The sequence below is a fragment of the Kryptolebias marmoratus genome, linkage group LG23 (genome assembly GCF_001649575.2).
Source record: "Kryptolebias marmoratus isolate JLee-2015 linkage group LG23, ASM164957v2, whole genome shotgun sequence".
NCBI lineage: Eukaryota > Metazoa > Chordata > Actinopteri > Cyprinodontiformes > Rivulidae > Kryptolebias > Kryptolebias marmoratus.
Window position 1 is genome coordinate 10,919,478 of NC_051452.1, and position 26,006 is coordinate 10,945,483.

Sequence of the window (26,006 nt, forward strand, 5' to 3'; positions counted from 1 at the left end):
AGTAATTTACGTGCTTTAAGAAAAATACAAGATTTAGACCGAGTCACTTTTCATAAATTACAGCATTTGTGAAGTATAAAACAAGATTAAATATTTTTGTTTGACATAGCTCACTTAAAATTACTTATATTTACTATTACAAGTGTCTTACACTTGTTGTTTGCGTGACGATTTTTATATTTGCTTTAACTTCTGCTTTTATTTTGACAAAACCGGATGTTATTGAAGTGGTTTGTTTTTGTCGCTAACTTGACGGATGTGACGACTTCATCTCTGCCTCAGCTGAAGAGCAAACCGACGCAGCTGGGTTTGCTTTAAGTATCATCATTGAAGCGAACATATTGGACTTCACCATCACTTTAAATTCGAGAGCGGCGTTTTTCGGAGTCAAATATAACTTTTAAGACCAATGAAATAACTGTCAATTTAGCGTAACTACGAAAAGAGGCTCGAGAGGCAAAGAAGCCCCCCCAAAAAACAAAAAAACAAAACATAACCGGCAAACAAAGAGGTCCTTTTTCAACGCCAACATTTTTCCTCCGTATTCAATAGTTATGAGTCATGTGGCCGTCGAAAGTGCCCACGGTCTAGAGCAGCAGGTAAGCCGCGTCAGTTTGTCTAAAGCGTTTATTGAAAAGTGGGACAACAAGGGGGGATAAACATTAGCTTGCCGGCTAGCCAAACACCGTTAGCGAGATGCTATCGTGCTAGGTAGCTCGGGTGCGCTTCAATTTTTCACCCGGACGTGGCGCTGTGCGGAGACGACCTCAATCCTTTTTGTTTCTTCCGATTACAGGGCTTGTTTTAATCCTCCTTATTACATATTACTACCTATGGAAGTTTTACGTGTTACGTCTATGTGTTTTGGGTCACTTGGAATCCGGCAAAACTGCTCGTTTGAACGAAAACAGATGCTAATTACAAATGACGCTCGAGCGGCGTCGGTTTGCGCCGGTAAGCAAATGCAGCGCACCCCTGAACTGTTACGTTCACTGCGTTTTTCTTGCAGCCCGAAACAATGATAAAATGGAGGTATGTGAGGATGGGGCTGGCGAAAAATAAACGACGCGGTCCTTGTTGAGCTCTTGGGCGTTGTAATTGCGTTGAATATATATGGTCTTTTCAGCGATCTTTACCCACTTTGAAAGGGAGAGAAGAAAAAAAGGGGGTATTTTCTTCTGCGTCACCAGAAACGTAGTCTAGCTGTCTGGTGAGACTGTTGGATAGCAACAGAAAAGTACTGCATGTTCTGAAATGATATTTTGGATATAAAGAATAGCTGAAATGTTTGGGCAAAAATTTTTTGCATCCTGTTATGATCAGCCAGGATGCAAATTAAATAAAAAATATGCATAAAGAGTTTCTAAAGCCATATAATCCTGCCTTCTGTGCAGTGCATTTTTTTAATTTAAAGGAATAAAACAAATGTGTTCCTGTGAGGCAGTAACATTAAAATATCAGTTTGTTTGCCACTGAGCTGGCATCACCTTAAAAAAATATTTACATGTTTTCATCTTACTCATGGGTTTAATTTTAAAGTCAGAGTTTGAGCTTGTAAATTCCTCACCAAACATTACAGGGTTTGTAGCTGAAAAGTTGGCTATTTTTATTTCCCTTTTTGAATTAAATTTGTCTGAGAAATACAGGTTTCATGTCTGGAAATGGGAATTTGTCAATAAAAGGGGGAAGTTGCACAAATTCGGTAAACAAAAACGAGGTCAAATGCGGGTTCATTGATTCGTTTTACATATATAAATTATTTCCACGCATGCGCAGATTCACATTTGCTTGTGTGTTTTCCAGGTGATTAAATTACAACTACTGCAGATATTAATTTACAAGCTTGACATCTTGGTGGCTCAAATTTTAGACAATATTTTAAAAATAAATGTTGCGTCTCTCTTAAATAAATTTGAGTTTAGTATCTGTCCACAGAAATAAAACTAGACACAGGAACATAACGCAAAAGTTGAAGCCGAAACAAAACTGGCGACCCCTAGTGGGCTGGCTGCAGTATGATTTACTTAAAAATCAATCTATTTTTAATACTTTTAGCTGTAATTCGTGTTTAATACTTTTAAAAAATGACGACATGACTGTGTAGGTGAGTAGATGTTTCTACTGAAATCTAAATAATAATAAATAATAGCTCCTTGATTTAAATGAGCTACGTCAACATTTAATTTCCCTTTGGGATTAATAAAGTATTTTTGAATTTGAATTGAATAAATACGGTGGAATGGCCACTGATGGCACTAGGTGAGATTCATGGCCGTCATCTTGCTAAGTGCTACTCCCATCAGTGTGTATTTACACGTTGACGCCACACATTGACTCATCGTGCATTCTGTATGCAGTCATTAGTCAAAACATAGCAGGAGGCTTCTTTTACTTAAATTAACGTATATCGTGCTTCTTTGTTGGGTTTTTTTTGTTTTTTTTTAACAGGAAAAGAGTAAGCTGCAATGAGCCTCACGCCGAGCCCAGTCAAAAACTAACAGGCTACTATGATAAAATTACCAAGTGCGCTAATCATTTTAGCCACACTAGTTCATAATTGGGCTTTAAGTATTTAAGTACTTTATATCTCTACTTAGTCTAGCCAGAGATTTAACAGTGTCCGAAGTAAGACTAATAACTTAAACTTATATAGGAAATATTTAGACCTTATGTAACATGCGCTTTAGTATTTAGACAAGGATAATTGAGCTTTTGTCTAGCCTGTACACTAATTCACTATTTAGAATATACTTTATTTATATTCCCTATAAAATAGATAAAACAGGCTGGTAGACTAAGGACTGTTATTTAATAAATATGTTACTAATCTTGAAGTTTTTAGTTAGTTGTAGATGCCTACCCTCAGCACCTTGCCTTACAGTAATTATAACAGTCCAATTTAGAGAGAGCTCTGGTATTATGATAATTTAATGCACATTTATTTTCTCAGATGTTCATGGTAGGCTGCCATGCTGGCGGTAACTAAAGGCGCCACGTAGCCCCTGCCATGATGGCGGCACAGTTTCTTGCTTCGCTAGCAACAAGCTGCGCTATTTCCGTTTCCGTGGGGGAGACTTTAAGCTCTGCGTAACGCGAAGTCTGGCTACGAAAATACAAACTAAATGGGATATTATGGCTTTGCTTTTGTACAACAGAAGTAGTCGGAGAAGCGTTTTTGTCTAATCTTATGTGAAGTTTTACTGCCTGTTAAAAGAAGTAAAAAGTAAAGTTTTTGGGAAACCTAATTAAACAGGTTGGTTTGGTTGGGTGCTTTATGTTAGGGTTTTTCTAAATACCTTTTACTTTATTGGATTATTTTCTTCCTGTTTGACACCTGAGCTCCAGGAGTGTGACTCAGGTTGAGATCAAAAATCAGTTTTTAACAAAAAAAATTTTCCTGATTTATTAGAGGTACAGAGGCGTTTATAAGACTGTGTAAACAGAGTCATGCTTCACTATACTGTAAATTAAAATGTACATTTTGTGTGAAGGGAAAATTTCTGTTTTGTACAAGTTGTGTGTTAAGTTTTGACTCGTCTGTTTTTGTTTGTCCAGCTCGCTGTCCTAGACCTGAGTGCTCCAGATGGACAAGGAGGTACTAACAGTAAGCAGCAAAACACATTTGGGTTAGGTTTTTTTTTTGGTTTAAATTTATTTTTATTATTATTCTTTGGTTAAAACATTTTAAAGAAAGCTCTGTCGCAAAGGCAGATCTCCATATAGCTTCACTTTTACAAGATTCTTATGGTCACTTTTAATGGCCAAATAACATTTTATGGTTGACATTTAGTTCAAGAATTTATTTTTGTTTTGTTTTTAAACATCACAAATCATTTTTAGACACAAACAGATCAGGCACCACATGAATAAACATTTAAGGTTCGTCTAATGTCTCCTAATCATCAAAATGAGCTTTTCAGCTATGGAAAAAGTGTTAAATAAATAATGTTGGATTTTGGTTTTCTTCCGCAGGACGATACATTCCTCCACACTTACGAAACAAAGACGTGTCCAAGAATGGTGAGTTTGACAAAGCTAAAGTTGAAAAAAAAAAAAAAAAAATGGCTGCCACACGAGACATTTGCAGAGGTTGTTTTAAAACAAAGTTCAAACTGTGGAGAGTTTTACGAGTTTACCAATATTCAGTCTTTTCTTTCTGTTACCACTTGTAAATGCTGCTATAGACCATTAAATGGGTTGGTTAGAAAACTGCTATACACCCAGCTGTAGAAACATTTTGTCTTTTTTTTTTTTTTTTTGCAACTGCATTTGTTATTTGCCACGATCAAATCAAACCTTCTTCCTCTGTAGTAGGAAATGCCTTTGCAGCTGTACGACAGGGGGGCTACACCATAGCGCCTGCAGCTAACTGTGAGTTCTTCTCTGAAGTTTAACCAAACTCCGGTTGATTTAGATACCCCTTCTCATGTCTGCACAGATGCACGAGTTGTAACTCGGAGTTGATTTCATTTATTTATTTTCTTTTAAAAATACAGTTTACAAGCTTCAAATTTAGATAGACAGGAGCATATGTGGCTTTTTACAGCTAAGTCATAGTCATGGATCCTTGACTGTGCAGTTTATTTTGAAAACTAAAACGATTTGATTGGGTCCCAGTCAGTAAATGGTGGTACCCATTCTATTTTAAACAGTTAAATATTTATTTTGGGAAAATAAAGCAAATGAAATTTTAAGTACTTTTATAACACTCATGCTCTGTTGTTTGAATTTCTGAGATAAATCAAGATGTCTTGTTAATTAAAATAAAATAAAATGAACTCCCTATACTGTCCAACCATAAGTAGGAAAATAATTTGATTCGTTTATGGCAACAAGGATTGAAAGTAAACTAGCAGCGCTCTCCAACACAACTGATGGTTGATAATCCTGCAGACGTAGAGATTAAACTGGGATTATTGTTTCCTAATTCTCCTCCTTTCAGACGGTTGGGATGCGGGCCGCAACAACTTTGTTAACGGCTACCACGACAACCGCTTGGCCGGCAACTCCTTCAGCCGCGGCCCGCCTCGCATGGAGCGGGGCCGCGGAGGTGTCGGAGGAGGCGGTTACCGCGGCAACAGGGGCGGCGCCTTCAACCCCATCAACCCAGCACAGCCCATGGGCTTTGGTGGGTACGACAGCAAAGGTGGGATTTAGTTTGTTCGCGAGCGTGACAAGCCCCTTCCTCCGAGAGCGAGTTAGCCCGAACTGTGGACAAACTATGTGATAAAAAGCTTCAAGTGATGACGTCAAAGGAAACTGTGTTCAACAAGGTGTAAAAAGGGACTGACGATGAAGAATGGAGGAGCCAATGGCAACCAGTTTTAGTCTTCAAGCTTCTGTTCGCTTAAATTTTCCAAAATTACAAATAAAATATATACAGCTTTGTTTTGTATTTATTTTTTTGTATTCCTCCCCAATATGTTTCATTTTAATGACGTATGTATGAAGCTTTCCTCATTTCCGTTTCAATTCTCCTGTTAGACACGGGCGGCTGGACCACCGCCAAGGAAGCCTATAGCAGCTTTGGGAACAACCGAGGGAAGTCTGCCTTCTTCAATAATAGAGACAATGCTAACAGAGGGAGGTAAGCGCTAAGACGGCTTTCAGAAAAGTTACAGCAGAACAGCAGTCATCGATATCATGGAAATACAAATGCTTTATACGCGACCACAGTTAAAGTTGTGTGCGTACTGTCGTCGGTGGGGGAAAACGTTGTTGCATCGGCATGAATTGGTTTTGTTTTGTGAGCTCAGGTTCGATCACGGTGGGTTCGGTGGCAGCAGCGGGGGAAACAGCCGCTGGGTGGAGGAGTCCAGAGATGACGGAGACTGGTCCAAACCACTGCCGCGAAACGAACGCCTTGAACAGTGAGTCTGCTTAAGCACTTCAACTCAGTGTGCCTCAGATGAGGAATGTTGGATAACTTTGGTTTAAACTAAACCATCGGTGTCCAAACCTGGTCCTGGAGGGCCACCGTCCTGCACGTTTTAGGTGTTTCTCTGCTTTAATGCACCTGATTTGAAAAAGTGAATGATTAACAGGCTTCTGCAGAACCTGACAAGCAGATAAACAACTAAAACATTCAGGATGGTGGCCCTCCAGGACCATGATCGGATACAAAGTCATTTAAAAGCCAAATGTTGTCAGGCTTAATTTATCAGGCTTAAAGAAATAAAAAGTATATTTCAGTATGTTTAAATTATAGTACTAAAACCTCCAGAGCAGATGTCTTTTCAGATGTTTTGCAGTGAAATATTAACAAAACACAACTCAAGTTAGTTAAAATAGTTGATCTGTCCAGTAAGATAATTAGCAGATTTATTAAATAATTGATTTAATTAAAAAAAATGTTAGAATCAAATATAAGAGGAGCTCCTGTAAGAGAAAGAATGAGTTTATGTCTGAGATCTAAATGTCTAACTCAAGCTTTTTTTTTCGCTCTGTCTTTAGTGAGTTGTTCTCCGGCAGTAACACTGGGATTAATTTTGAGAAATACGACGACATTCCTGTTGAAGCCACGGGACAGAACTCTCCTCACCACATCGAGAGTGTAAGCTGCCGCTGTTCATTTCAAATCCAACGACACTTTGACTTCCATGAGTGCTTTTGTAAGCGTGCTCCTTCCTGATGAAACAGTTCCAAGATGTGGACATGGGAGAGATTATCATGGGTAACATCGCTCTGAGTCGCTACACCAGACCAACCCCTGTCCAGAAGTATGCCATTCCTATTGTGAAGACCAAGAGGGACCTCATGGCCTGCGCACAGACGGGTAAAATGTGCACCATATCACCTAAGAGTCTTTGGTGCAGTTTGAAATGTTCACTCATTAACTACATCCTGGTCTTTGTAAAGTAGACTATATAGGGGGCAGTGCAGTGTTTTTGCATTTCAAACACCACTTGAATGCAGCATGCTTCATAATTAAGTGGCAATATTTACAGTCAGGTGTCACATAATGCCAGTGAGATCTGCTGGTATACACATCTGAAGCATAGGTGATGAACGGCACAGTTTTCCAGGTTTTGGCTAATAAATAAATACATTTAACAGACATAATTTGGCTCTGTAACACTGACATCAGATTTATTTTCACATATATATGACACTTTTTTTTTTAGACAAGCATGGAGTTCAGCTCTTCTATCCCAACATGTTTTATATGTTAAGCGTTTTAAATATAGGATCAATAATAATAATAATAATAATAATAACTTTTAAGGCCTCACAGCCCAGACAGAGAAGACCTTTTACATTAGATATGTTTATACAATTAAAGACATTATCAGGAAATCACAATATTGAGCTGTGAATGTTAGCATTAGCCTCAGTTAGCTTGCATTTAAAATTTTGACAAAATGGCCGACTCACTCAGTCTTTTGACATGTGATTCCAGCGAGAGTCTGCTGAAGGTGCTACTGATGAGTTTGTGTTTCCAGGCTCTGGAAAGACGGCAGCGTTCCTGCTTCCAATTCTCAGCCAGATCTACACTGATGGACCAGGAGAAGCTCTTAATGCAGCCAAAGCCTCCGGGCAGGTGACTAAATCTAGCTTCATTAAATCCTGTTGGCGTGTTTCATCAGTACTCTGGAAATGAAGTGGCTCAGCGACCAAGTGAATTTTACATTATATCGAAAACAATTTCCAAAGGATGTTCTTCCAGTAACGAAAACAAAATGTGGTTGGAGATTCAGATTTAAACAGAAGTCGGGAAGTGTTGTTTGACTACTGGAAGTTTTGAGGAAGTCTCATTTTTATGTTTCTTTTGACACTTTTTAAATTTTTGTTCTGCCTGGATCTTTCCCACGGTGATTGGTTAATACATGAATGCAGAAACTGTTTAATGGCATTTCAAAATATACCAAATTCCTCAACAATACTCACTGAAATTATAACAGCTCACTGAAGAACTGACTGTCTGTTTTAATGTGTCTACCAGTTGCTGGCAAGCCATCATGAATTTCTGTCTGAGGTGCAAATCCAAACGGTGGGGAAAAAAACCCCAGGAAACTCAGATGGTTCTTTAGTGGTTTACACAGTCATACCTGTCAGCAAGCTGAAAACTGGTTCTTTTAACATTTCTGCTATCCAATTGTGGCCACATTTGAAATAATTTAGTCCCAAAGTAACTCTAAAGAGTGACCACTGACCTGAAATATCACATTAAGCTCACATTTTAGTTTAATTTTGTGTTTAACCAGCTGAACCTTAGCCATTTACAAAAAAAACATCTGCTGTTCGAATGAAACCTGACATTGAGGTTTTGTTTCAGGAGAATGGAAAGTACGGGCGCCGTAAGCAGTACCCCATTGCCCTGGTACTGGCTCCGACCAGAGAACTGGCGCTACAGATATATGATGAAGCCAGGAAGGTAGAAGCGGACAAGCGCACACTTTTTGGTTTAGTACCCAAAAATGATGACGATTCGTGGGATTTCATCGTTCCCGTTATTGTCTTTAGTTTTCCTACCGCTCCAGAGTGCGTCCCTGCGTCGTTTATGGAGGAGCCGACATCGGGCAGCAGATCCGAGACCTGGAGAGAGGCTGCCACCTGCTGGTGGCCACGCCCGGAAGACTGGTGGACATGATGGAGAGAGGCAAGATCGGGCTGGACTACTGCAAGTAAGACATGAGTCGGTTATTAAATAGTAATTATATATTTTTTGTACTTTTTTTTTTTTATACGCCTTATGTTATGGCGCTGTCCGTCTGTCTGAGGACAGTTCCTTGTCCGAGCTCTAAATCGATAACCCTTTGACATCGGAATGTCAAACTGCACAGCTGGACACCTCATGGGTCGAGGATGATCACTATTGATTTTTAAGGTTGCTTGGGAAAACCTTATCCATGCTCTAATTCTGCAACCATGTAATGTAGGAATGCCAAACTGCATACCCGAACACCTCATGAGCCGAGGATGATCCCTATCGATATCAAGGTCACAAGGTCTAAGGTGAAGGTCACAGGTGAAAACCTTGTCTGTGCTCTAACTCTGCAACCGTGCAACATAGAAATGTCAAACTGCACAGCTGGACACTTCGTTTCAAGGGTGATCCCTAATGATTTCAAGGTCTCAGGTGAAAACCTCCTCTGTTCACCAACTCTAGACACGTGTATTCAGGATTATGTCAGGGAGTTCACGCTTTAGATTTTGATTACTCTGACGATTTTCTGACAGGCGTATTCTGTACTGTTGACGGTACTCTTATTTATTGGTTTTTGTCACTTTAGGTACCTGGTCCTGGATGAGGCAGATCGTATGTTGGATATGGGCTTCGAACCACAGATCAGGCGCATCGTTGAGCAGGACACCATGCCTCACAAAGGCATCAGACAGACCTTGATGTTCAGCGCTACGTTTCCTAAAGAGATCCAGGTGTTTATAGTGACTCCTCCACTTAGTGTAGTTTCTGCAGCTGGATGGTAACGGACATGACTTTTATGGTTTGGCCCTTTTTCATTACAGATCTTAGCAAGAGATTTTCTGGAGGACTACATCTTCCTGGCTGTTGGCAGGGTGGGTTCCACCTCAGAGAACATCACTCAGAAAGTGGTTTGGGTCGAAGAGAGCGACAAGAGGTCTTTCCTCCTGGATCTGCTGAGCGCCACAGGTGAGACCATTTCTGCCACAGCAAATGTCAAACAGATATTATAGTCTCTGTAAGGGGAAGTATTGCATAACAGTGTTAGAAGAAGTAGTCAGTCTTTTCTCCTTGCTGACGTAATTATTTTTGACAATTTTAGATAAGAGGAACCTGAGATTTTTCCCTTTATCTCTGACACTTGGTTGTTTTTGCTTTAAAGCAGTTAACAAAAATCAGCGGGGATTCAGGATGTTAATAGCACGTTTTAAATTAGAGCACTGTAACGTCACATAAACAAGCGATGCAGTTTTATTTCTCCTGTCTTTTTGCTGTTGTCACTCTGTTATCCTCACATCCCACGTCATTACATTATTACGTGTCATGCTTAGCACAATGTAATGTCCATCAGCGCCACGTTGACTTTCAGTTTTCTTCTGAACATTTGGAATCAATGTCGCACAGTCTTTTACTTTTTATGACACAGAAATGTCTTTTTAAAATGAACAGCGAAAAGGGTTTAAAATTAAAACGGTCTCCCTCGACTTTCAGATGAGTAAAAATCATCCACCAGATTCTGTTGACATTTCATCTAAAACATTTAACTTCTTGGCTTCAGTTATTATGACGTAAAAAGCATTTCTCTTTAGTTTTTCATTTAAAAAAGGTTTTAAAATGTCTAACCCGTGTTTAAGGGGAAATACGTATTTTCTTTTGAATTTAGTGCAGTCAAAGTAATATACATCTCTCAAATCAGGAATATTAGATATAAAAACTTTGATGTGGTTTCATCCCAAGTCATCCCCAACGAGGTACAGGACAGTACTGGAGACAACATAGAGAAACCTGGTAAGATCCACAATAAAGACACTTAATTTCTGTCATTTCATATTTTGAATAAGTTTGCTTGACTTCAGTATTCTACTCTGTGAATAAAGACTCCTTGTTTGATTCAGTCCATTTAGGCTCCTTGTACCATTTCACAAGTCAGGTTCTGCTTAGCTTAAATGAAACATGCCTGTTTGTTTGATAAAATGGCATCTTCATGTGCCGTATGTTTCTGTGGCGTCTTCATGTTAGACCCCGTTGCCTTGATGGAGAGAGTCTGGTCATGTTGTACTCTGGTCGCCTTCATGGTGTTTTTGTGGCGAATAAGCGACTATAAATGTGGGCCAGTGGAGGAAAACAAGGATGTGGAGGACCACAGTGACCAAAGTCTGACCATCAGTGGCTCTAATTGTTCCTGCATGAAAACTCTGTGCTGCAGATGCTGTTTGTTTTTATTCTTCTGGTTATGTTACTTCCATCTGCACTGCATTCGTTTTTGGTTTGTTTTTTGTTTTTTTTTTCCATAGAGATCAGTAACTGTATATTGATGTGCCTAAGGTAGTATCTCACTGGGCTGCGACTGCTGGCGACTAGTTGGCGAACGACTTGGCGTGTTGTCGCTTGAAACTTAGAACATGTTCGAAAAGCTTGTGCGATGTATTTTCTTTCTAAGTGGGCACAGTCGTCGCGGGTGTCTCAAAACTTTCCCAGGAGAGCCTAAGAGCTCTACTCTGATATAAAGCATGTCCAGGTCTAAAATACACCAAAGATGAATTATTATTGGGTAAAAACTGGTCCAAATCTCCCCATCTTTATTTTTAAAGTGTACTCCAGCAGATTAAATCACAAATGTAGGGGCTACTGCAAAGGTAGGTGTAATGTGAGCAGTGAAATAATGTGCGCAGCCTCGAATACAGTTTTGCAAATACATAAATAAGCTGTGATTTTTGAAAATATGGCCGCGCGGCTCACTGGTCGTTGATACCCAGGATTCACTGAGACCGCAAAGGCAAATTTGCGTATTTTCTCCCAGTATTTGGACCGAGTTTGAGCCGCCAGCTGGCCTCCATCAGCCGCAGCCCGGTGAGATGCTGAATTTAGTTTCGTTGAACAAACCTGCATGTGTCACATCACAGATTTTATGTCACACACAAACTGTGCTCCTATGAAATGGGATCCAGCTACAAAGATTAATTGTTGCCATTTTATCTATCTATTTATTTTTGTTAAAACATGCAGGAGGTGTTTTTATTGTATTGCCAGTATGCCGTGTCACCATTTTGTAGGTAGTTACCGACGTAGAGACCTTATTTTTTCAGACTAGGATGATCAGCAGTGCTGTGATTCAAACAACATCTTATTTAACGCTGGCTTCATCGCTTAAGAGACCGATCAGATTTTATTTTCATGTCGATTTTAACCTTTTTATCAAATGAGAAGTTCATTCCTGTGTGTCTCAATTATTATTTTTTTTATAAATGTAATGTTTCCATGTTTCCACTGTGAACTAATAGTTACAGGTCAGACTTGTGACAGGTAGTGGATTGAGAAATCTTGAATAGAATCTGGTTTACCGGGGTTTACACCTACATTTCAAGGGTCTCCTCAAATTCAAAATTGGTTTTGGTTAAAATATGGTCCTAGGAAACGGGACGCCTCTCGGTTTTGTCCTCTCTCTGAAACATGCAGGAGTACCAATATGTCATGTAACCATTTTTTTAACTAGTTACAGACGCACAACCTTGTTTCTTTAATGTTTAGGATTGATCTTGATTTTAACTCATCTTAAGTGAATATATACATTTGGGTTTCTTTGCAAGGAAAATTTGGTTGAACAGTTAGCCTTACCACTTCGCAGCCATCGTGCATAAAAAGATTTGAATGATTTGAATGAACGTACTAATCGCAGTGGATGGTTAGATCTAAGTGGTAGGCATACGGGGTCAAATGGATCTCAAGTACATTTTGTTTAAATACAGGTTTAATCCTGTTTTTTTTTTTTTTTTTTTTCAGAATTAACTGCAAGTTTCTTTTCTCTCTCTCTTCACCAGGGAAGGACTCGTTGACCCTGGTTTTTGTGGAAACCAAGAAAGGTGCCGACGCTTTGGAGGACTTCCTGTACCGGGAGGGCTACGCCTGCACCAGTATCCACGGAGACCGTTCCCAGAGAGACCGGGAGGAGGCCCTGAGCCAGTTCAGATCAGGAAAATGCCCCATCCTGGTTGCTACAGCGGTCAGTAAAGGGAATTTTTTTTTTTTTTTTAAAGTCGAACGAGGATGAACTGATGGGAAAAGGTGCAGCAATTGTTTGTGATGTTTTTTGCTCTTTGTGTCCTCAGGTTGCAGCACGAGGTTTGGACATCTCCAATGTGAAACACGTGATTAACTTTGACCTGCCGAGTGACATCGAGGAGTACGTCCATCGTATCGGACGTACAGGACGAGTCGGAAACCTGGGTAACCGAGTGTTCATGGACTCCATGTGATTTACTGCTGCAGCTCCTTTTTTACGCTTTTTAATCTGTTTCCTGTTTGTGTCTGTAGGGCTGGCAACATCATTCTTCAATGACAAAAACGGGAACATCACTAAAGACCTCCTGGACATCCTAGTAGAAGCTAAACAGGAAGTTCCCTCATGGCTGGAGAGCCTGGCCTACGAGCACCAGCACAAGAGTAGCAACAGAGGACGCTCTAAGAGGTGCACATAGCCACTGTCTCCTTTAAACTGCTAAAGTGTCTCATTTTTGAAAATACAAATGACAGAATATTATTATCCAGTACAAATGTAACCAAGTTTCTTTTGCGTTTGGTTTTGTTACAAGGTTCTCCGGTGGTTTTGGAGCGCGTGATTATCGTCAGACTGCCGCTGGAGGGAATGCAGGAGGGTTCGGGGGACGCGGAGGACGCAACCAGACGGGACACGGAGGAAACCGTGGCTTTGGAGGAGGTGGGGATGGTCGAGATGTTTTTAAGAAGCTCGTGTTTATTGAAAGGAGTTGCGCTTCATTAAGGTTTTTCCCGTCCTCTCCTCAGGTGGTTTCGGCAACTTTTACACAAGCGACGGCTACGGTGGCAACTACTCGCACTCTCAAGTTGACTGGTGGGGCAACTAGGTGTCCATTTATTCACCTTTCTTTCCTCCTTTAACTCCCCTTCCATCATTTCTCCACACCGTCACCTCCATCCCGTCTGTCTCGTCACCTCCATCATCCCCCTGAACCTACATGCATGTTATTAAACTATTTATACTCATTTATATATCCCCCCTTCTATCTCCAACCACTCATGCCTTTTTATTAGCTTTAGAGTTCTCTTGTGCTTTTCTTCTTGTTCCCTAATTTCTTTATCTCATCTCTTAGGAATAGGCCACTTTTGCAGAGGGATTCTTGAATTTTAGCTGGTCACGTTTCAGCACTGGATCAGTGTCGAAACACAGATCATTTTCACTTTGTGACTTTTGCCCAGAAGAAAGAAACCAATTAAAGTTCAAGGTGTTGCTCAAAGCCCATAAAATAGGACGTGTTAAGATTCACAATGTGTGGATTTCTCTAAAGCAGCTGTAAAAAGAGCAAAAACCTCCTTTTTTTTCTCTCTCTCTCCCTCTCCTCTTAACATGCGTGATTTGTCTGCATTTAATCCATAACTGGTCAGAGCTCCCCGTGTAACCTCACATCATCTGTGTATTTTAATGCATGGCCATGTTGTAAATTACCGGCCAAGAACTTTTTTCTAAAATATAAAGAAAGGCCAGACATCAAAGCGAAACGTGTCGGCAGAAATTCAAACGTTGGAACTCGCCGGCGTCTCCTTTTTTTATATGATCGATATGTGAGGGGGGGAGGGGCCACCCGATCCGCAGTTATTTTCACCCTTTTTTTTTTTTTTTTTTTTTTTGGAAACAACGAGATTTAAGTTACTGGGATCTGACGATGGCAACAAAAAGAAAAAAAAATTAAAAAACAAGGGGCTGGACGAAGTGAAAAACCCCACCGGTGGAAACGTCAGAACTTACCGCCCACTAGCACTGAAACTAATGAGCAGTTTAAGGACTTCACCTTTGTTACCAACATTATGAAGTTGTTTGTTTCTGTACTGTGCCTTTAAGAATTTGAACCTTGTTCCTTGTTTTTGTTTTTTATCACTATAATGCATAACTGGCTACGAGTATAGGCCAAGGGTTACCAAAAATATGTATATTTGAAGTCATATGTGGGTTTTGAACATGTATTTCTTTGCTCCCATTCGGAAGGAAACAAACTAGGATTGAGCTCAATCAAACCTTGGCAAAATCAAAAACTAAAGGAAAAAAAAAACCAACCTGATGAGGGAACTCGATGCAGGTCCTCATGTCATCAGAAAGACTTTGAGCTAATTCCTCTAAGCATAGAACCACTGCGAACACGTTCACCTTGAATTTAATTGGAAATGACACATTTAACGTAAAGGATGAACTGTAAGCAGGGAGGTGGTTTTATGCTTCTGGGGAAGCCGTATAGCTCATTCGACTGACCTGCGTGACACCTCCAGCTCTGTTTGGAGCTCGCAGTTTGGTTTCTCAAAGCACTGTTGCTCTAATTGACAAAACCCACTTGTGTAGCAGCGGCCATGTTCCTTTACTTTCCCCTTACTGTAATCACCAACAGCTCTGTTACATTTCATTTAATTTATGTTGAGTCGAATGGGGGTGAGGGGCGCCTCTGAGCTCATCGGTTTTAGGCGACGAAGCCGTTTATGGGGATAAAGTTTATTTTTTGAATAGTATAGGTTTTAAAGACGACATGTCTGCTGCTGTAAAACAAAGAGTCACAGAACCCAGCTGGGGTTCTGTAACTCTTAGTGCCACATTGCTCACGGGAAACCTGACTTGCGTCCACCTCAAACGTCGTTTGTCGATATCTTCTTTTAAGGAGATGCACGACTTGAAAATAATAATTTAAAAAAATAGGAAATATAAAAAAATTTAAAAAGTGGTTAAAACAATTTTATGCTCACTCTATCCTGGAGAGTTAAAAAGGAGCCTTAAATAAAATAATCTCCGGTCTCTACGATCTGCTGAGGTCTGGGTTAAAAGTAAACGATGAGCCTTACTCCTTTACAGCGATAACCGGGGCTTCCCGAAGGTGTAATGCCACATCTTCAGAGCACATTTTAGCTAAAAATACTGTGGCCACTGTGATCAAGCACAAACCGGTTCTGTTTTCAGTTCCAAATTTGACCATTTCTCAGTCACGAACCAAAGAGGTGCAAACATTGCCGTTCTTCTTTTGTTTCTTTTTCTCTTCGCAGATGCTTCGTAATGAAGTCACTATTTATAGATTTCTGTTTTTGCTGCTGCATGCTGGCAACACAAAACACACCGCTCTTTTTTTTTTTTTTTGCACATTAATGCACCGAACAGGGAAGCTTTTTTTTTTTTTTTTTTTTGCACATTAATGCACCGAACAGGGAAGCTTTGTCCGCACTGGCAGCTATTTCTTCTTCTTCAGCCTCATCCAGACGGCGTGTGTGCTGAACCTTTAGCCTTGTTAGGAGTATTCAATGCACAACTTCGTTTGGGTCGTGAATTAAGGGGGGAGGGGAAACAGCAGCTAAATTGTGCTGGTGGAAACGTGGCATAACAGAGCCGATCGCAGTGATGATCCCTGGTTAGCCCCGTTTGGCTCAGATGTGGAACGAGACCTCAGTCCTCCTGTGCCAGGATTTCCACGTCTCATCCCTGATCGAACCTGCGAAGGGGACTTCGCTCTATACGTCGGTCCGACCCCCCCCCCGGCCCCCGCTGCGTCACTGAGCAACAAAACGAGCTAAATGACTAACGCTCTGTTGTCGGCTAGCGGGAGGGAAATTGTTCATTTTTATCAGATTTAATGTAAATATTCAAACCTTCAACTAAAAAGCAATTTCCAGAAAACATGAATGTCAAATACTTGAAGAAAAATTAAAAAAAAAAAAAGAAAGTTTGATCACTCAGCACGGACCAGGCGGTGTCTGGTTAGCTTTGTTCAGTGGGAAATTTGAGCTTAAACAAGTAAAAAATATAAAATGTTCTAAAAGCAGGTCCTCTCAAATTACCCACTGAGTCTGAAAAAGGACAAAGCTGGACCAAGACAATAAAACATATGCAAGTGTTGTTGTTTTTTGGTCAAGTAGGTAAAATTGCAAAGCTGATTGACATAGCAGGCTTTAGTAATAACCGTCAAATTTCTTGTTTTTTCATTCTTTTTGACTTCTTATCATTTGTTTTGTTTTCTTTTTAGATCCAGTTCCCTGAAATATGTTCTGCAGGGAGGGCAGGGAAACTTGTCGGCTTCGTTTGCGGCGTTTAAAGCAGTTCTCTCCTGCAGGACCACGCGCAAAAAGATGCAAATCTTTTAACTCGAGAATTCGCGTTACGAGGTGATTTAAAAATTAAACTGAAATTGACTGAATGGATGATGCTAGGCTTACAGATAGCTGTTACTGGATCGAACATCACACTCCACCGCATCTCAGTCGTTGCTTCTTATATCTGTTTATAAACAAACCAGTTACAGAAAACTAGTTTAAATGTTTTTTTTTGTTGTTCTTTTTTTCCCAAATATGTGCTTTAGCGCTCAGATAAATTGGACTGTGATAAAGTTAGCAGCCAGAACAATCTGAGGTGGTTTAACCGATCATTTTGACATCTTTTGCCAAAAAAAAAAGATTTTTTTTCTGTGGGCTTGTTAATAAAAACTCTTAATTTCCTCCTGCAGCAATGGTGGGTAGCCTCCATCTTAGATTTTCTTAAAAGAGCAGTTGCTTCGAACAAATAACCAGCAGGAAGATTAAAAAACTGTAAAAGGATATGAAGTTGCAAATGACAATCAGTTGCGAAGGATGAAGCTTAGTTTGGAGTTTTATTTGCATCAGAACCAAACTCTTAAGTGTTTTTTTTTTTTTTAATGTTTAAACAGTTCTGTGGTCAGTTTTTCATGTGAAAGTTTCGTCGAGCAAGTCGAGCCCGCATTCCCAACCTGTGTCTTCCAGAAGCCAATAAACTAAAGCCGAGGATGCCGTCGACCTGGAGCTTTTGCCGTGTTTGTTGCAGCTTCTGCTTCTTTAAATCGCACGGTTCGGATGCCCTGCCTGAACGCTCGGCTCGCACCGTTTGGCTGAGGCCCGACGGCGCCCTGACACACTCCGTCAGCGTTTACTTGAATCGATAGCCGCCGCCAAACTTATCGCGCAGCTGCTTGACCCTTTCTGTGTTCTAATATAAATACTTTAATCACTAAAATGCTCTTAAAGAAGGAATTTGTTTTTGGTTGAATCTGGTGCAGGTTGTGGACATTGCTGTGCCTTCTTATAACCACTAGGGGGGCAAATAAGGAAGCTCATCTTTGGCTGCTGTTTGCGTTTATATTTTTTAAATAGTAATTGAAAGTCAAACATAAGCTTTTATATTCTTTATAGGTTGCTACTTTCAACCGAGTTAGAAGGAAAGCGAAGTACAGCCGTGCCCTCAACTGCTTCCCCTCCCCTTTAAAACACATCTGAGCACCGAATTTTACCAAAGTGAAATAAGGTTCAGTTAACCTTTTTTTTTTTTTTTTCGTTTTGGCAAAGCAGATATTTGTGTCGGCTTGTTAGCGTGCTAGCATGCTACCCGTTAGCATGATAACAGGTTAATGATAAAATCGGTTTAGTTTCAACTTTGTGCATAGTGCCTTGTAATGACAGATTCATCAAAGACTGACGCACATGTTGGTCAGAGCTGAGTATTTTTCAGTTGGACATTAAAAATCCGAACTACTAGTTTCTTTAAATGTAGAAGTGTTTAAAAGTTGACGCATCACACGGTAGTCAGCATGAACGTAGTGTCTCCGATGTGAATGTGACAGATTTGACTACCTCAATGTATGATCATAAAAACGTAGAAATGGTCATCCTCCGCAAAGGTCATTGCCCAGTTTTTTTTCTGTTTAAATTTAAAAAATATATATGAAGATTTTTTTCTTAACCTAGGTTTTAAAGGTCATTAGCGGGAGCTTTTGGCATGGACGTCTAAGGAGACACCAGACCAATGACCAGGCCTTCCCTCGTTTTGTGACCAGAGTCTGTGCACTAGCGATGTAGGGCTTTAAGTCCCGCCCACTCCCACCTCTCTCCAGCACGCAATCATGGTAAACCTGAAGCTTGTCTGGGGCCATCCGGCGGAGGGGACCCTGTACCCGATTCAGCTTCAGCTTGCGGGTTCCCTTATGGTGTCCGGTATTTCCCACGTGTCAAACTTGTAAGAATGATCACAAAAAACAACACAAACATTTTAGAAAAAAAAAAATCTGCACAGACTATTTTACTTATAAACTAGGCAGTTTTAACTAATGAACAAAAACTCCTTGTACTCCTGATTTCTTTTTTAAATTATTTTGTGCCATTAATGTCACATTTGAATTAAATTCCTTCGTCTTTTAGCCACGTTGGCCTCTTTGTTTAAACACTTTGGTTTGTAAAAAGGCTGAATCCTGGTGACTCTGTGCGGCAGGACCATCTGTATTTAATGATAAACGTGTCCAACATTACTTAGAAAGATTAAATACCTTCCAAGCTGTTGCCTTTGCCTGCTGATTTGGAAATGCTAACATGCTAATGGTAGCCATTACCAGCGTGTTAAAGTCTGGTCATTGTGATTTTTAGCGCTTGCCTATGCAGAATCTTCAGCGGATCTGTTGTATTTCCACTCTGAGAGTGCTTGTAATATAAACCTAGCTAATTTGTCCGGACCATGTAGAGCATGCTTAGTCCACTTCTCCTGACAAAAACTCAGCTCTCCTTTTACGAACCCAGCACTTTAGTTTTAAATTCCGAAAACCTCTTGATGCCTTAAATTCGCGGCGATACCCAGCCCAGATGGCGCCGAAAGCGACGTTCGTTTCGTGATTCTGTGGTCAATAAGTTATTAAGAGAACAACAAATGGTGCTATGCTCCCATTGCTGCGGCCCGCAGGCCTTTCTCCGTTGTGAAGCGACTTAAAACCCCGACTAAGTTAAGCAGAACATAGTTTGAAGCTCGTTTCCGTTGAGTCTTATGTAGCACACGCCCTTCACACGTCTGAGAGGCATTTCTGACTGAAGGTGACTGCAGTGTAGCACAGCCACGTGTCAAAAACAGAGGTTTTATGTGGTTTGTGTGTGTGTTGTATGGAAAGGTTCTTCCAGATATAAAACTTGTTTGTTTTTATTTTTTTTTATTTAATTTTTGGGACCAGGTGGAGTTCTCATTACCAGCAACTGTAGGGTTTAGCTGTTTGCACTCAGAGTTCTTGAGTCCACTTTCGCTGCTAGTTTGTGTAATTTATCGAGCATTTTTGGGAAATGTTTATTTTTATAAGCCTAATACAAAAGTTGATATTTTACAAAGTGACTTGACCAAAAGACAGTAAACAAAAACACTGGCACTTGAATGTTGAATGTCATTGGTATGAGTGAAAAATTTCTATTTTCCTGGGGTAGTGTGAGCTTTTTAATGTTAAAAAGATGCAACGAGTGGGAGGGGTGGTTTCACTTTATTATGTCACCGTTACAGGACGCGCCGAGCTCCGCTTTCACTGGTGCCAGAGTCTGGGGGGGACAATTCAAGCTGTGCGCACGTCTTTGCACCTCAACGGTTTATTACCAACTTTGGTTTGGCTCCATTTCCATTTTTGCCCAATTTAAACTAAACCCTGAGCACTTTCCCCCATAAAGCAGCAGCGCTACTCAGAGCGTCCTCAAACTCTTAATCCAGATTAGGATATTTTAATTTCAGTTTGGCCCAGAACCTTTTGGTTCTCTCAGCTGATCAGACCTAAAGACTTAAAACCATTTTATTTTGGTCAAATATGAGAATCTGTTTCCCCACATCTGGTTGGGAACACCTGAAGCGTGTTTTATAACATGAGCTTCATTCATTTTACTCCAAGATTGGTTTATTATAGGAATATAAAAATAATGGCGTCACAAAAGCTCCAATGGGAAATAACCCATTCATCACTGGTGCTGCTTTCTGCTGCGTCTGGTGTCGGGTTTAAGCGTAAATAATACAAAAATTTGTCTTTTTTTTTTTCTGGAACGGTGCGCACGTGAAGGCGAAGCTGTGACATATGAAGTGAAACGCCCCACACATGTTACCTTTTTAAAGTCACATTTATGATCCACAAACCTGTTCGGGCGGCAAATTCTGTCGCCAATAATAAGTTACGATCGTCCACTGATAGCAATTTATGATTGGCAAATGAATTTGAAAAAAAAAAGACCAAATATGCCAAGGTTTGGATTAAAATAAAATACAAATGTTATGATTAAAGAGCATTTAAATTTTAAAAAAGAAGAAAAATAAATGTAACATGCAGTACAAAACAAACAAAAAAAAAACAACACACGTATCCAGAATCTCCCTGAGTCGGTTTTATTTTTTCTTTTTTGTTCTTTTTCTCTTTTTTTTTTTTCTCGATTTCGACACGTTCCTTCTTGTTGACACCCTTGTTGTGAATGTCTGGCAAGTGGCCGTCTTTAAAGTCCTCATCACGCAGAATTAACCGTGGTTCTCTTGCTGTTGTTGTGATTTGCGAGTTTTCAGGCGATGGCGTGTTAATGCTGTCACAGGGAAGATTCTGGCCAGTCAGAACTGAAGTTTTTAGGGTTTTTTTTTTTTTTTTTTTTGAGCAGAACACTTTAGGAAAACTAATTGCACAAATACAAACACTTTGCAACTTAATTTCTCTTTCTAAAGAAGGTGGTCTAAAATAATAAATAATAAAAAAAAAATGTAGCTGTGTTTCAGGATGATTGTTTTAGTGAGTGAACTGAAAAATGAAGTCTTGTGCTGTTATTACTGAATGGCCAGACCCCTCGATGTGATCCAGCAGTAGCACCAGCCTGGTAGTTAGTATTTGCTTTATGTATTAGTTTAGCAGTTGTGCACGACGAGCACTGCACGAAAGAAAAACAAAACAAACAAAAAAAACTGTGCAACTATTCTGATTTTACCACAATTAAAGGTTTGGATTTGCAGATGTGATAAGTCTTGTGCTTGGTTTCTTCCTGTCTGAGTGTTTTCTGCCGAGCTTGTTCCTCGTGGGCTAGTTTCGTACAAAAAAGCTGAAAAGTTTTCCAGCAAAGTCCTGATTTTTACTCGTTTTTGCTCGTTTTATCTTGTCGCTTTGCTTTGTGAAAAATACCCGAATCAAGCGCAGAAAAAACAAAGTGGTCATTTTTCAAAATAAAATGCAAGTTGAACAGATTGTCGAGCTTCAAGCAAAAAAGGTGCAAAGTTCTCCCAGCTTAACTGCTAAAAATCTCTTCTGCAAACTTAAATATTTTCTAGATTCGATAAAAACGTACACTTTAAGCTGCTATATAACCTCAGTGACAGATGAAAGAAAATTTAACACATTTTAGGTAAAATCCAACAAAGTTGCAGCACATCGCCTCCATTTTTAACCCCAGCTGTCAAGCACTTTGCTGTTTTTTAGTCTCCACAGACTGTGGACATGTCTTTTAAAGCAGGGGTGTCAAACCCAGTGACGCAAGGGGGCCAGCCAAAATCAAAAATTTGGTCCTAGCCAAGGGCCAATCATGATCCATATTTATATTCATTCATATAGAAATATGAATTACCTTTTCCCAGTTACAGTTTATACAGAATTTAGAGCAAACATACTGAACACATGAATGAACACAGACAAATAGATCAAACTTCAAAAAGCACATCATTGGCAGTCATTTCTTACGCCTCACTCAGCTTTTAAATGAAATTTTTAACATTAAAACAGATACTTTTTAAAAGCCATCAACAAAAACCTGATCATACAGAAATTAAAACTATATATTGTTGGCTTCTAAGTCACCGTCAAGAGAAAACTTTACTAATTAGGCTCAGTTTTTTTCAGCAAAATAAGAATCAGACTAATCTGTCCCAGACTAGAGGGCCAGACCTAATGAAATCTAAACGTTATCTTGGGGACCGGATGAAATGTTACAGAGGGCCGGATCTGGCCCATGAGCGTTGAGTTTGACACGTGTGCTTTAAAGTGTTCAACTACGATTTAAATGTAAATCTGAACGTAACTTTCACCCAGTAGCTCTAAGAACCTCATGACCATTCAATAAATTAAAGGGAAGTTTCCAAGTTTTTGGAAAGATCTTTCACATTTTCAGCTCATTGTAAGAAAACCAAAGTAATCGTAAACCTTTTTGTTTATTAAATTATTTATTTTTAAAGTGAAATATTTAACTTGCGGTAAAAAGTGGCTGATGTTAAAAGCACCGTTTTGAAGTTGGATGGAGGTAAAGATGAGACGATTCAGCAAAGACCAGGAGGAAAACATCCACCGCCAAACTGCCCAAATAAAACTTATGAATCCTAAAAATAAAATTAAAAAAAACGTGTTGTGTTTTGGAGTTGTAGACTTCAGACACTTAAATAGGTCTGCAAACACAGTTCAAGTTTTCTGACAGTGTTGCAAAGGAAATTTTATATTTGATAAGTCAATAAAACCTTTTTTCTGTTTTTTTTTTATAAACAACTATATATTGATTTAAAATGAAAAGTTTTGATGTTTGTTTGGAAACTTATGCAACAACAGGGCAACCTGATTAAAAAAATTTTTTTTAAGTAACCCAAGCTGAGCAAAAGAAAAAAGGTGTCTAAAAGTCTTTATTATAAATATAGAGTTCTTTGATTTACATGTAAGACTTTGCTTTGGTTCCAGGGAGGCACTTCGAGGCCTGTTGGTCCAACGGTTTAGATTCAAATGTCCTCTTCAGTCAGACTTTGTTCAGTGTTTGAGCTGTGAATTAGTTCTCTTCACTTCCTGTCAGTCGAGCCTCTGGGCTAACTTAGCCCACTTGTTTCTTGCTTCTGTTTCGTTTGGTCCTCGCTGTTTGACCAGAAGTCCTGGTTGTCCTGGTACCATTTGACTGTAAGACCAAAAAAAGAAAAAAGGAGGGTAAGTAGCTTAACACAGAAGGAAAAACATGTTTGATTGTGTTTCACTAAACCTGTCTGTCTGATCCCTTCAGCCCAGGACACGTCTGCTCTCCAGCCCAGCTGCTGCAGCTTCTCACACCTGATTGGGTAACGCAGGTCGACCCGTGGCCTTCGAGACAGAATAAAAGTTGAACCTCAGTGTTTTGTTTGTTTGAATAATAAGGCTGTGGCTATTTCCTGAAGCTCCAACAGGCTACGTCTTTCCAGGGGCAGGTGTTTGCTCACCTGTTGGGCACAAACTCGAGCCAGTCGCTCACTTCAGATTCTGGCACGTTCTTGACCTGAAACGGATTCGGAAACGGCTTCAGGAGCTGACGTGGCTGGCGCTTTCAGAAAAGCTTTTTTTTTTTTTTTAACCCACCGTGCGAACGAGTTCCTGCGCCAGCTGGACGATGGGAATCTCGAAGCTCGTCCCCACGTTGTAGGTTTCCCCCACGGCGCCTCTCTCCAGCACCAGCAGGAAGGCGTTGACGGCGTCGCTGACGAAGAGGAAGTGGCGGGATACGGGGAGGGTTCCCTGAATGGTGCTGCAGCAGAAAGGAGACCGGATTTACTCGTTTGTTTGACCTTCGGCGCTTTACGCTAAACCCAATGCTGACACTGAACTGTAATGAGACCATTTCTTGTTCTTCTGCAGGAGGGTGAGAAACCTGGGAATCACCTAAAACGTTAAGAAGAGGATTTACTGATCAGATCAGGGCTCGTACAGAGCTTGAACTCTACAGATGTAGCAATAATTTGGTCGAGCTGATACCTTCTCCGTGTATTGCCGGGGCCCGTAGATGTTGTTGCTCCTGGTGATAATGACAGGAAACTGGCAACACGAACGGCAGGATATTTCAAAATAAATCGATCTGATTTGAGTCCAGTCAAGCCTAAGATTGTTTACCTGATATTTGTCCCAATAGGACCTGACGAGATGCTCTGCAGCTGCTTTTGTCACAGCATACGGATTGGTCGGCCTCAACGGACTGCTCTCGTCAAACACCTGAAGGAGAGAAAGAAAACCCCACCTGAGCCACACGTCCACTGAGTAAGTCCCCAACCAGGGTTCGAAGCAAAGCCCCACTGACCTCACCCCGACTGCCTCCGTAGACTTCATCGCTGCTGACGTAGATGAAGCGCTGCGGCCGGCGTCGAGCACAGTGGGCGGCGTCCAACAACACTCTGGTCCCGTCAACGTTGACCCGCTGGAAGCTGGAGGAGGATTCAAACGAGGACTCTGGAGAAAGAAAGGAAGGAAGGAAGAAAGTGTGGGATAAGAGCAGAAAGCGACCAGGCCGGGTTTCCGTCAGAGCTGCTGCTCACCAACGTGGGTTTTGGCCGCCAGGTGAAAGACGGCGTCAATGTTTTCTGTGCTGAAGATGTGATTCACCAGCCGGGAGTTACACACATCTCCCTGTTCAACATGCAAACGCACAACGAGGCTTACTTTAAACTGGTAAGTACAATATCTTCACAAATACCGCATTTAAATTGAAGTTTTTACCCGAATAAAGGTGTAGTTGTTCCTGTTTTCGATGCTTTCCAGGCTCCTGGGGCTGTGGCAGTAATCCAGCTGTGACATGAAATAATAAATGTTCAACTTGTCCAAGTGAAGTTAGGAAGTAGTCTATGAAATGCACAGAAAGAGAGGACCTACATTATCCAGGTTAATAATCCTCCAATCAGGATGACTGCTGACCAGTGAACATACCAGATGAGAGCCTCTATAAACACACATTTAAAAGGTTTTATCTCTGCACTAATGTTCTTTTATTAATATTAACATGTTACATTCATACAGCTTTATCACTACACTGGAAAACTAATTTATAGGTTGTTTATCCCCCCTCCAAAATACATTATTTTTATTTGTTCACCGTTTTATTATAAACTCACATGAATCCGGAGCCTCCTGTCACCAGAACAGTCCTGTTGAAGTCCATCTCCCAATCTTCCATTAACTCTCACTTTGCAATTAAACATAAAAAAGTCATTTTTTTTTAGTCGTTTCATTGACAACGAGTCCGCTGGTTAAAGCTGAGCAACTTCTTTATTTTCTTCCGTCGGATCGTGCGTTGCGCGACAGTTGAAGGTCGCTTTACGGCACTATTGACACGTCTAAAGTGGGCGGGTCAATCAGGGCCGTTTTCTACGATCTGATTGGCTAAAGAGCGTGACGTAAACGTTCACGCGTAGTTTGATTGCTCAAATGTCAAATCAGAACTCTGTCCGTACTTGTTGAGTTTCCGGTTTTTCTTTTCAAAATAAATGATAACTTTTATTAATATTGATTAAAGTTAAAAGTTAATTTTGTTAGTCTACGTGTTTTTTTCTAGTAAGTGAGTACAACTTAAATGTGCGCATTGCAGCCATAAAAGTTAATTTATTAATTTAAATAATAACTGTAATTTACTTTACGTCTCTTTGAGACAGGTTTCATGGTTATTTATCAGACCGTGCTTCACTGCACATACAGGTGCTGGTCATAAAATTAGAATATCATGAAAAAGTAGATTGATTTCAGTAATTCCATTTAAAAAGTGAAACTTGTATATTATATTCATACATTACATACAAACTCATATATTTCAAATGTTTATTTCGTTTAATTTTGATGAT

The 26,006-nt window shown here is 40.2% G+C and overlaps 2 protein-coding genes across 18 annotated transcripts; one reads left to right on the forward strand and one right to left on the reverse strand.

The window, feature by feature from the left end:
- The first annotated feature begins 257 nt into the window (after positions 1 to 257).
- Positions 258 to 14,800, forward strand: ddx3xb (DEAD-box helicase 3 X-linked b). 12 transcript variants are annotated; one of them, XM_017430078.3, is made up of 21 exons: positions 258 to 599; positions 3,556 to 3,604; positions 3,973 to 4,020; positions 4,312 to 4,371; positions 4,943 to 5,146; positions 5,485 to 5,587; positions 5,757 to 5,870; positions 6,454 to 6,553; positions 6,640 to 6,775; positions 7,443 to 7,540; positions 8,276 to 8,374; positions 8,464 to 8,624; positions 9,234 to 9,378; positions 9,469 to 9,613; positions 10,382 to 10,432; positions 12,463 to 12,644; positions 12,751 to 12,868; positions 12,956 to 13,109; positions 13,234 to 13,358; positions 13,445 to 13,511; positions 13,771 to 14,800. In XM_017430078.3, exons 1-21 carry the CDS (start codon positions 555 to 557, stop codon positions 13,799 to 13,801), a joined length of 2,235 nt encoding a protein of 744 aa, XP_017285567.1. In that variant the 5' UTR covers positions 258 to 554; the 3' UTR covers positions 13,802 to 14,800. The 12 variants fall into 12 exon arrangements, with proteins under 12 accessions (XP_017285567.1, XP_017285571.1, XP_017285568.1 ...); XM_017430082.3 differs by having other exon boundaries at positions 4,943 to 5,128; XM_017430079.3 differs by having other exon boundaries at positions 4,315 to 4,371.
- An 8,251-nt stretch (positions 14,801 to 23,051) lies between these two features.
- LOC108244137 (dTDP-D-glucose 4,6-dehydratase) lies at positions 23,052 to 25,477 on the reverse strand. 6 transcript variants are annotated; one of them, XM_017430044.3, is made up of 12 exons: positions 25,284 to 25,476; positions 25,045 to 25,111; positions 24,892 to 24,960; positions 24,711 to 24,801; positions 24,476 to 24,624; positions 24,292 to 24,390; positions 24,157 to 24,196; positions 24,009 to 24,063; positions 23,764 to 23,929; positions 23,628 to 23,683; positions 23,414 to 23,511; positions 23,052 to 23,332 (listed from the first exon to the last, which is right to left on the reverse strand). In XM_017430044.3, exons 1-12 carry the CDS (start codon positions 25,343 to 25,345, stop codon positions 23,247 to 23,249), a joined length of 1,038 nt encoding a protein of 345 aa, XP_017285533.1. In that variant the 5' UTR covers positions 25,346 to 25,476; the 3' UTR covers positions 23,052 to 23,246. The 6 variants fall into 6 exon arrangements, 5 of the variants coding, with proteins under 5 accessions (XP_017285533.1, XP_017285531.1, XP_017285530.1 ...); XM_017430042.3 differs by having other exon boundaries at positions 24,020 to 24,063; positions 24,157 to 24,216; XR_005232691.1 differs by having other exon boundaries at positions 23,289 to 23,332; positions 24,157 to 24,216; positions 25,284 to 25,477.
- Positions 25,478 to 26,006: the final 529 nt, after the last annotated feature.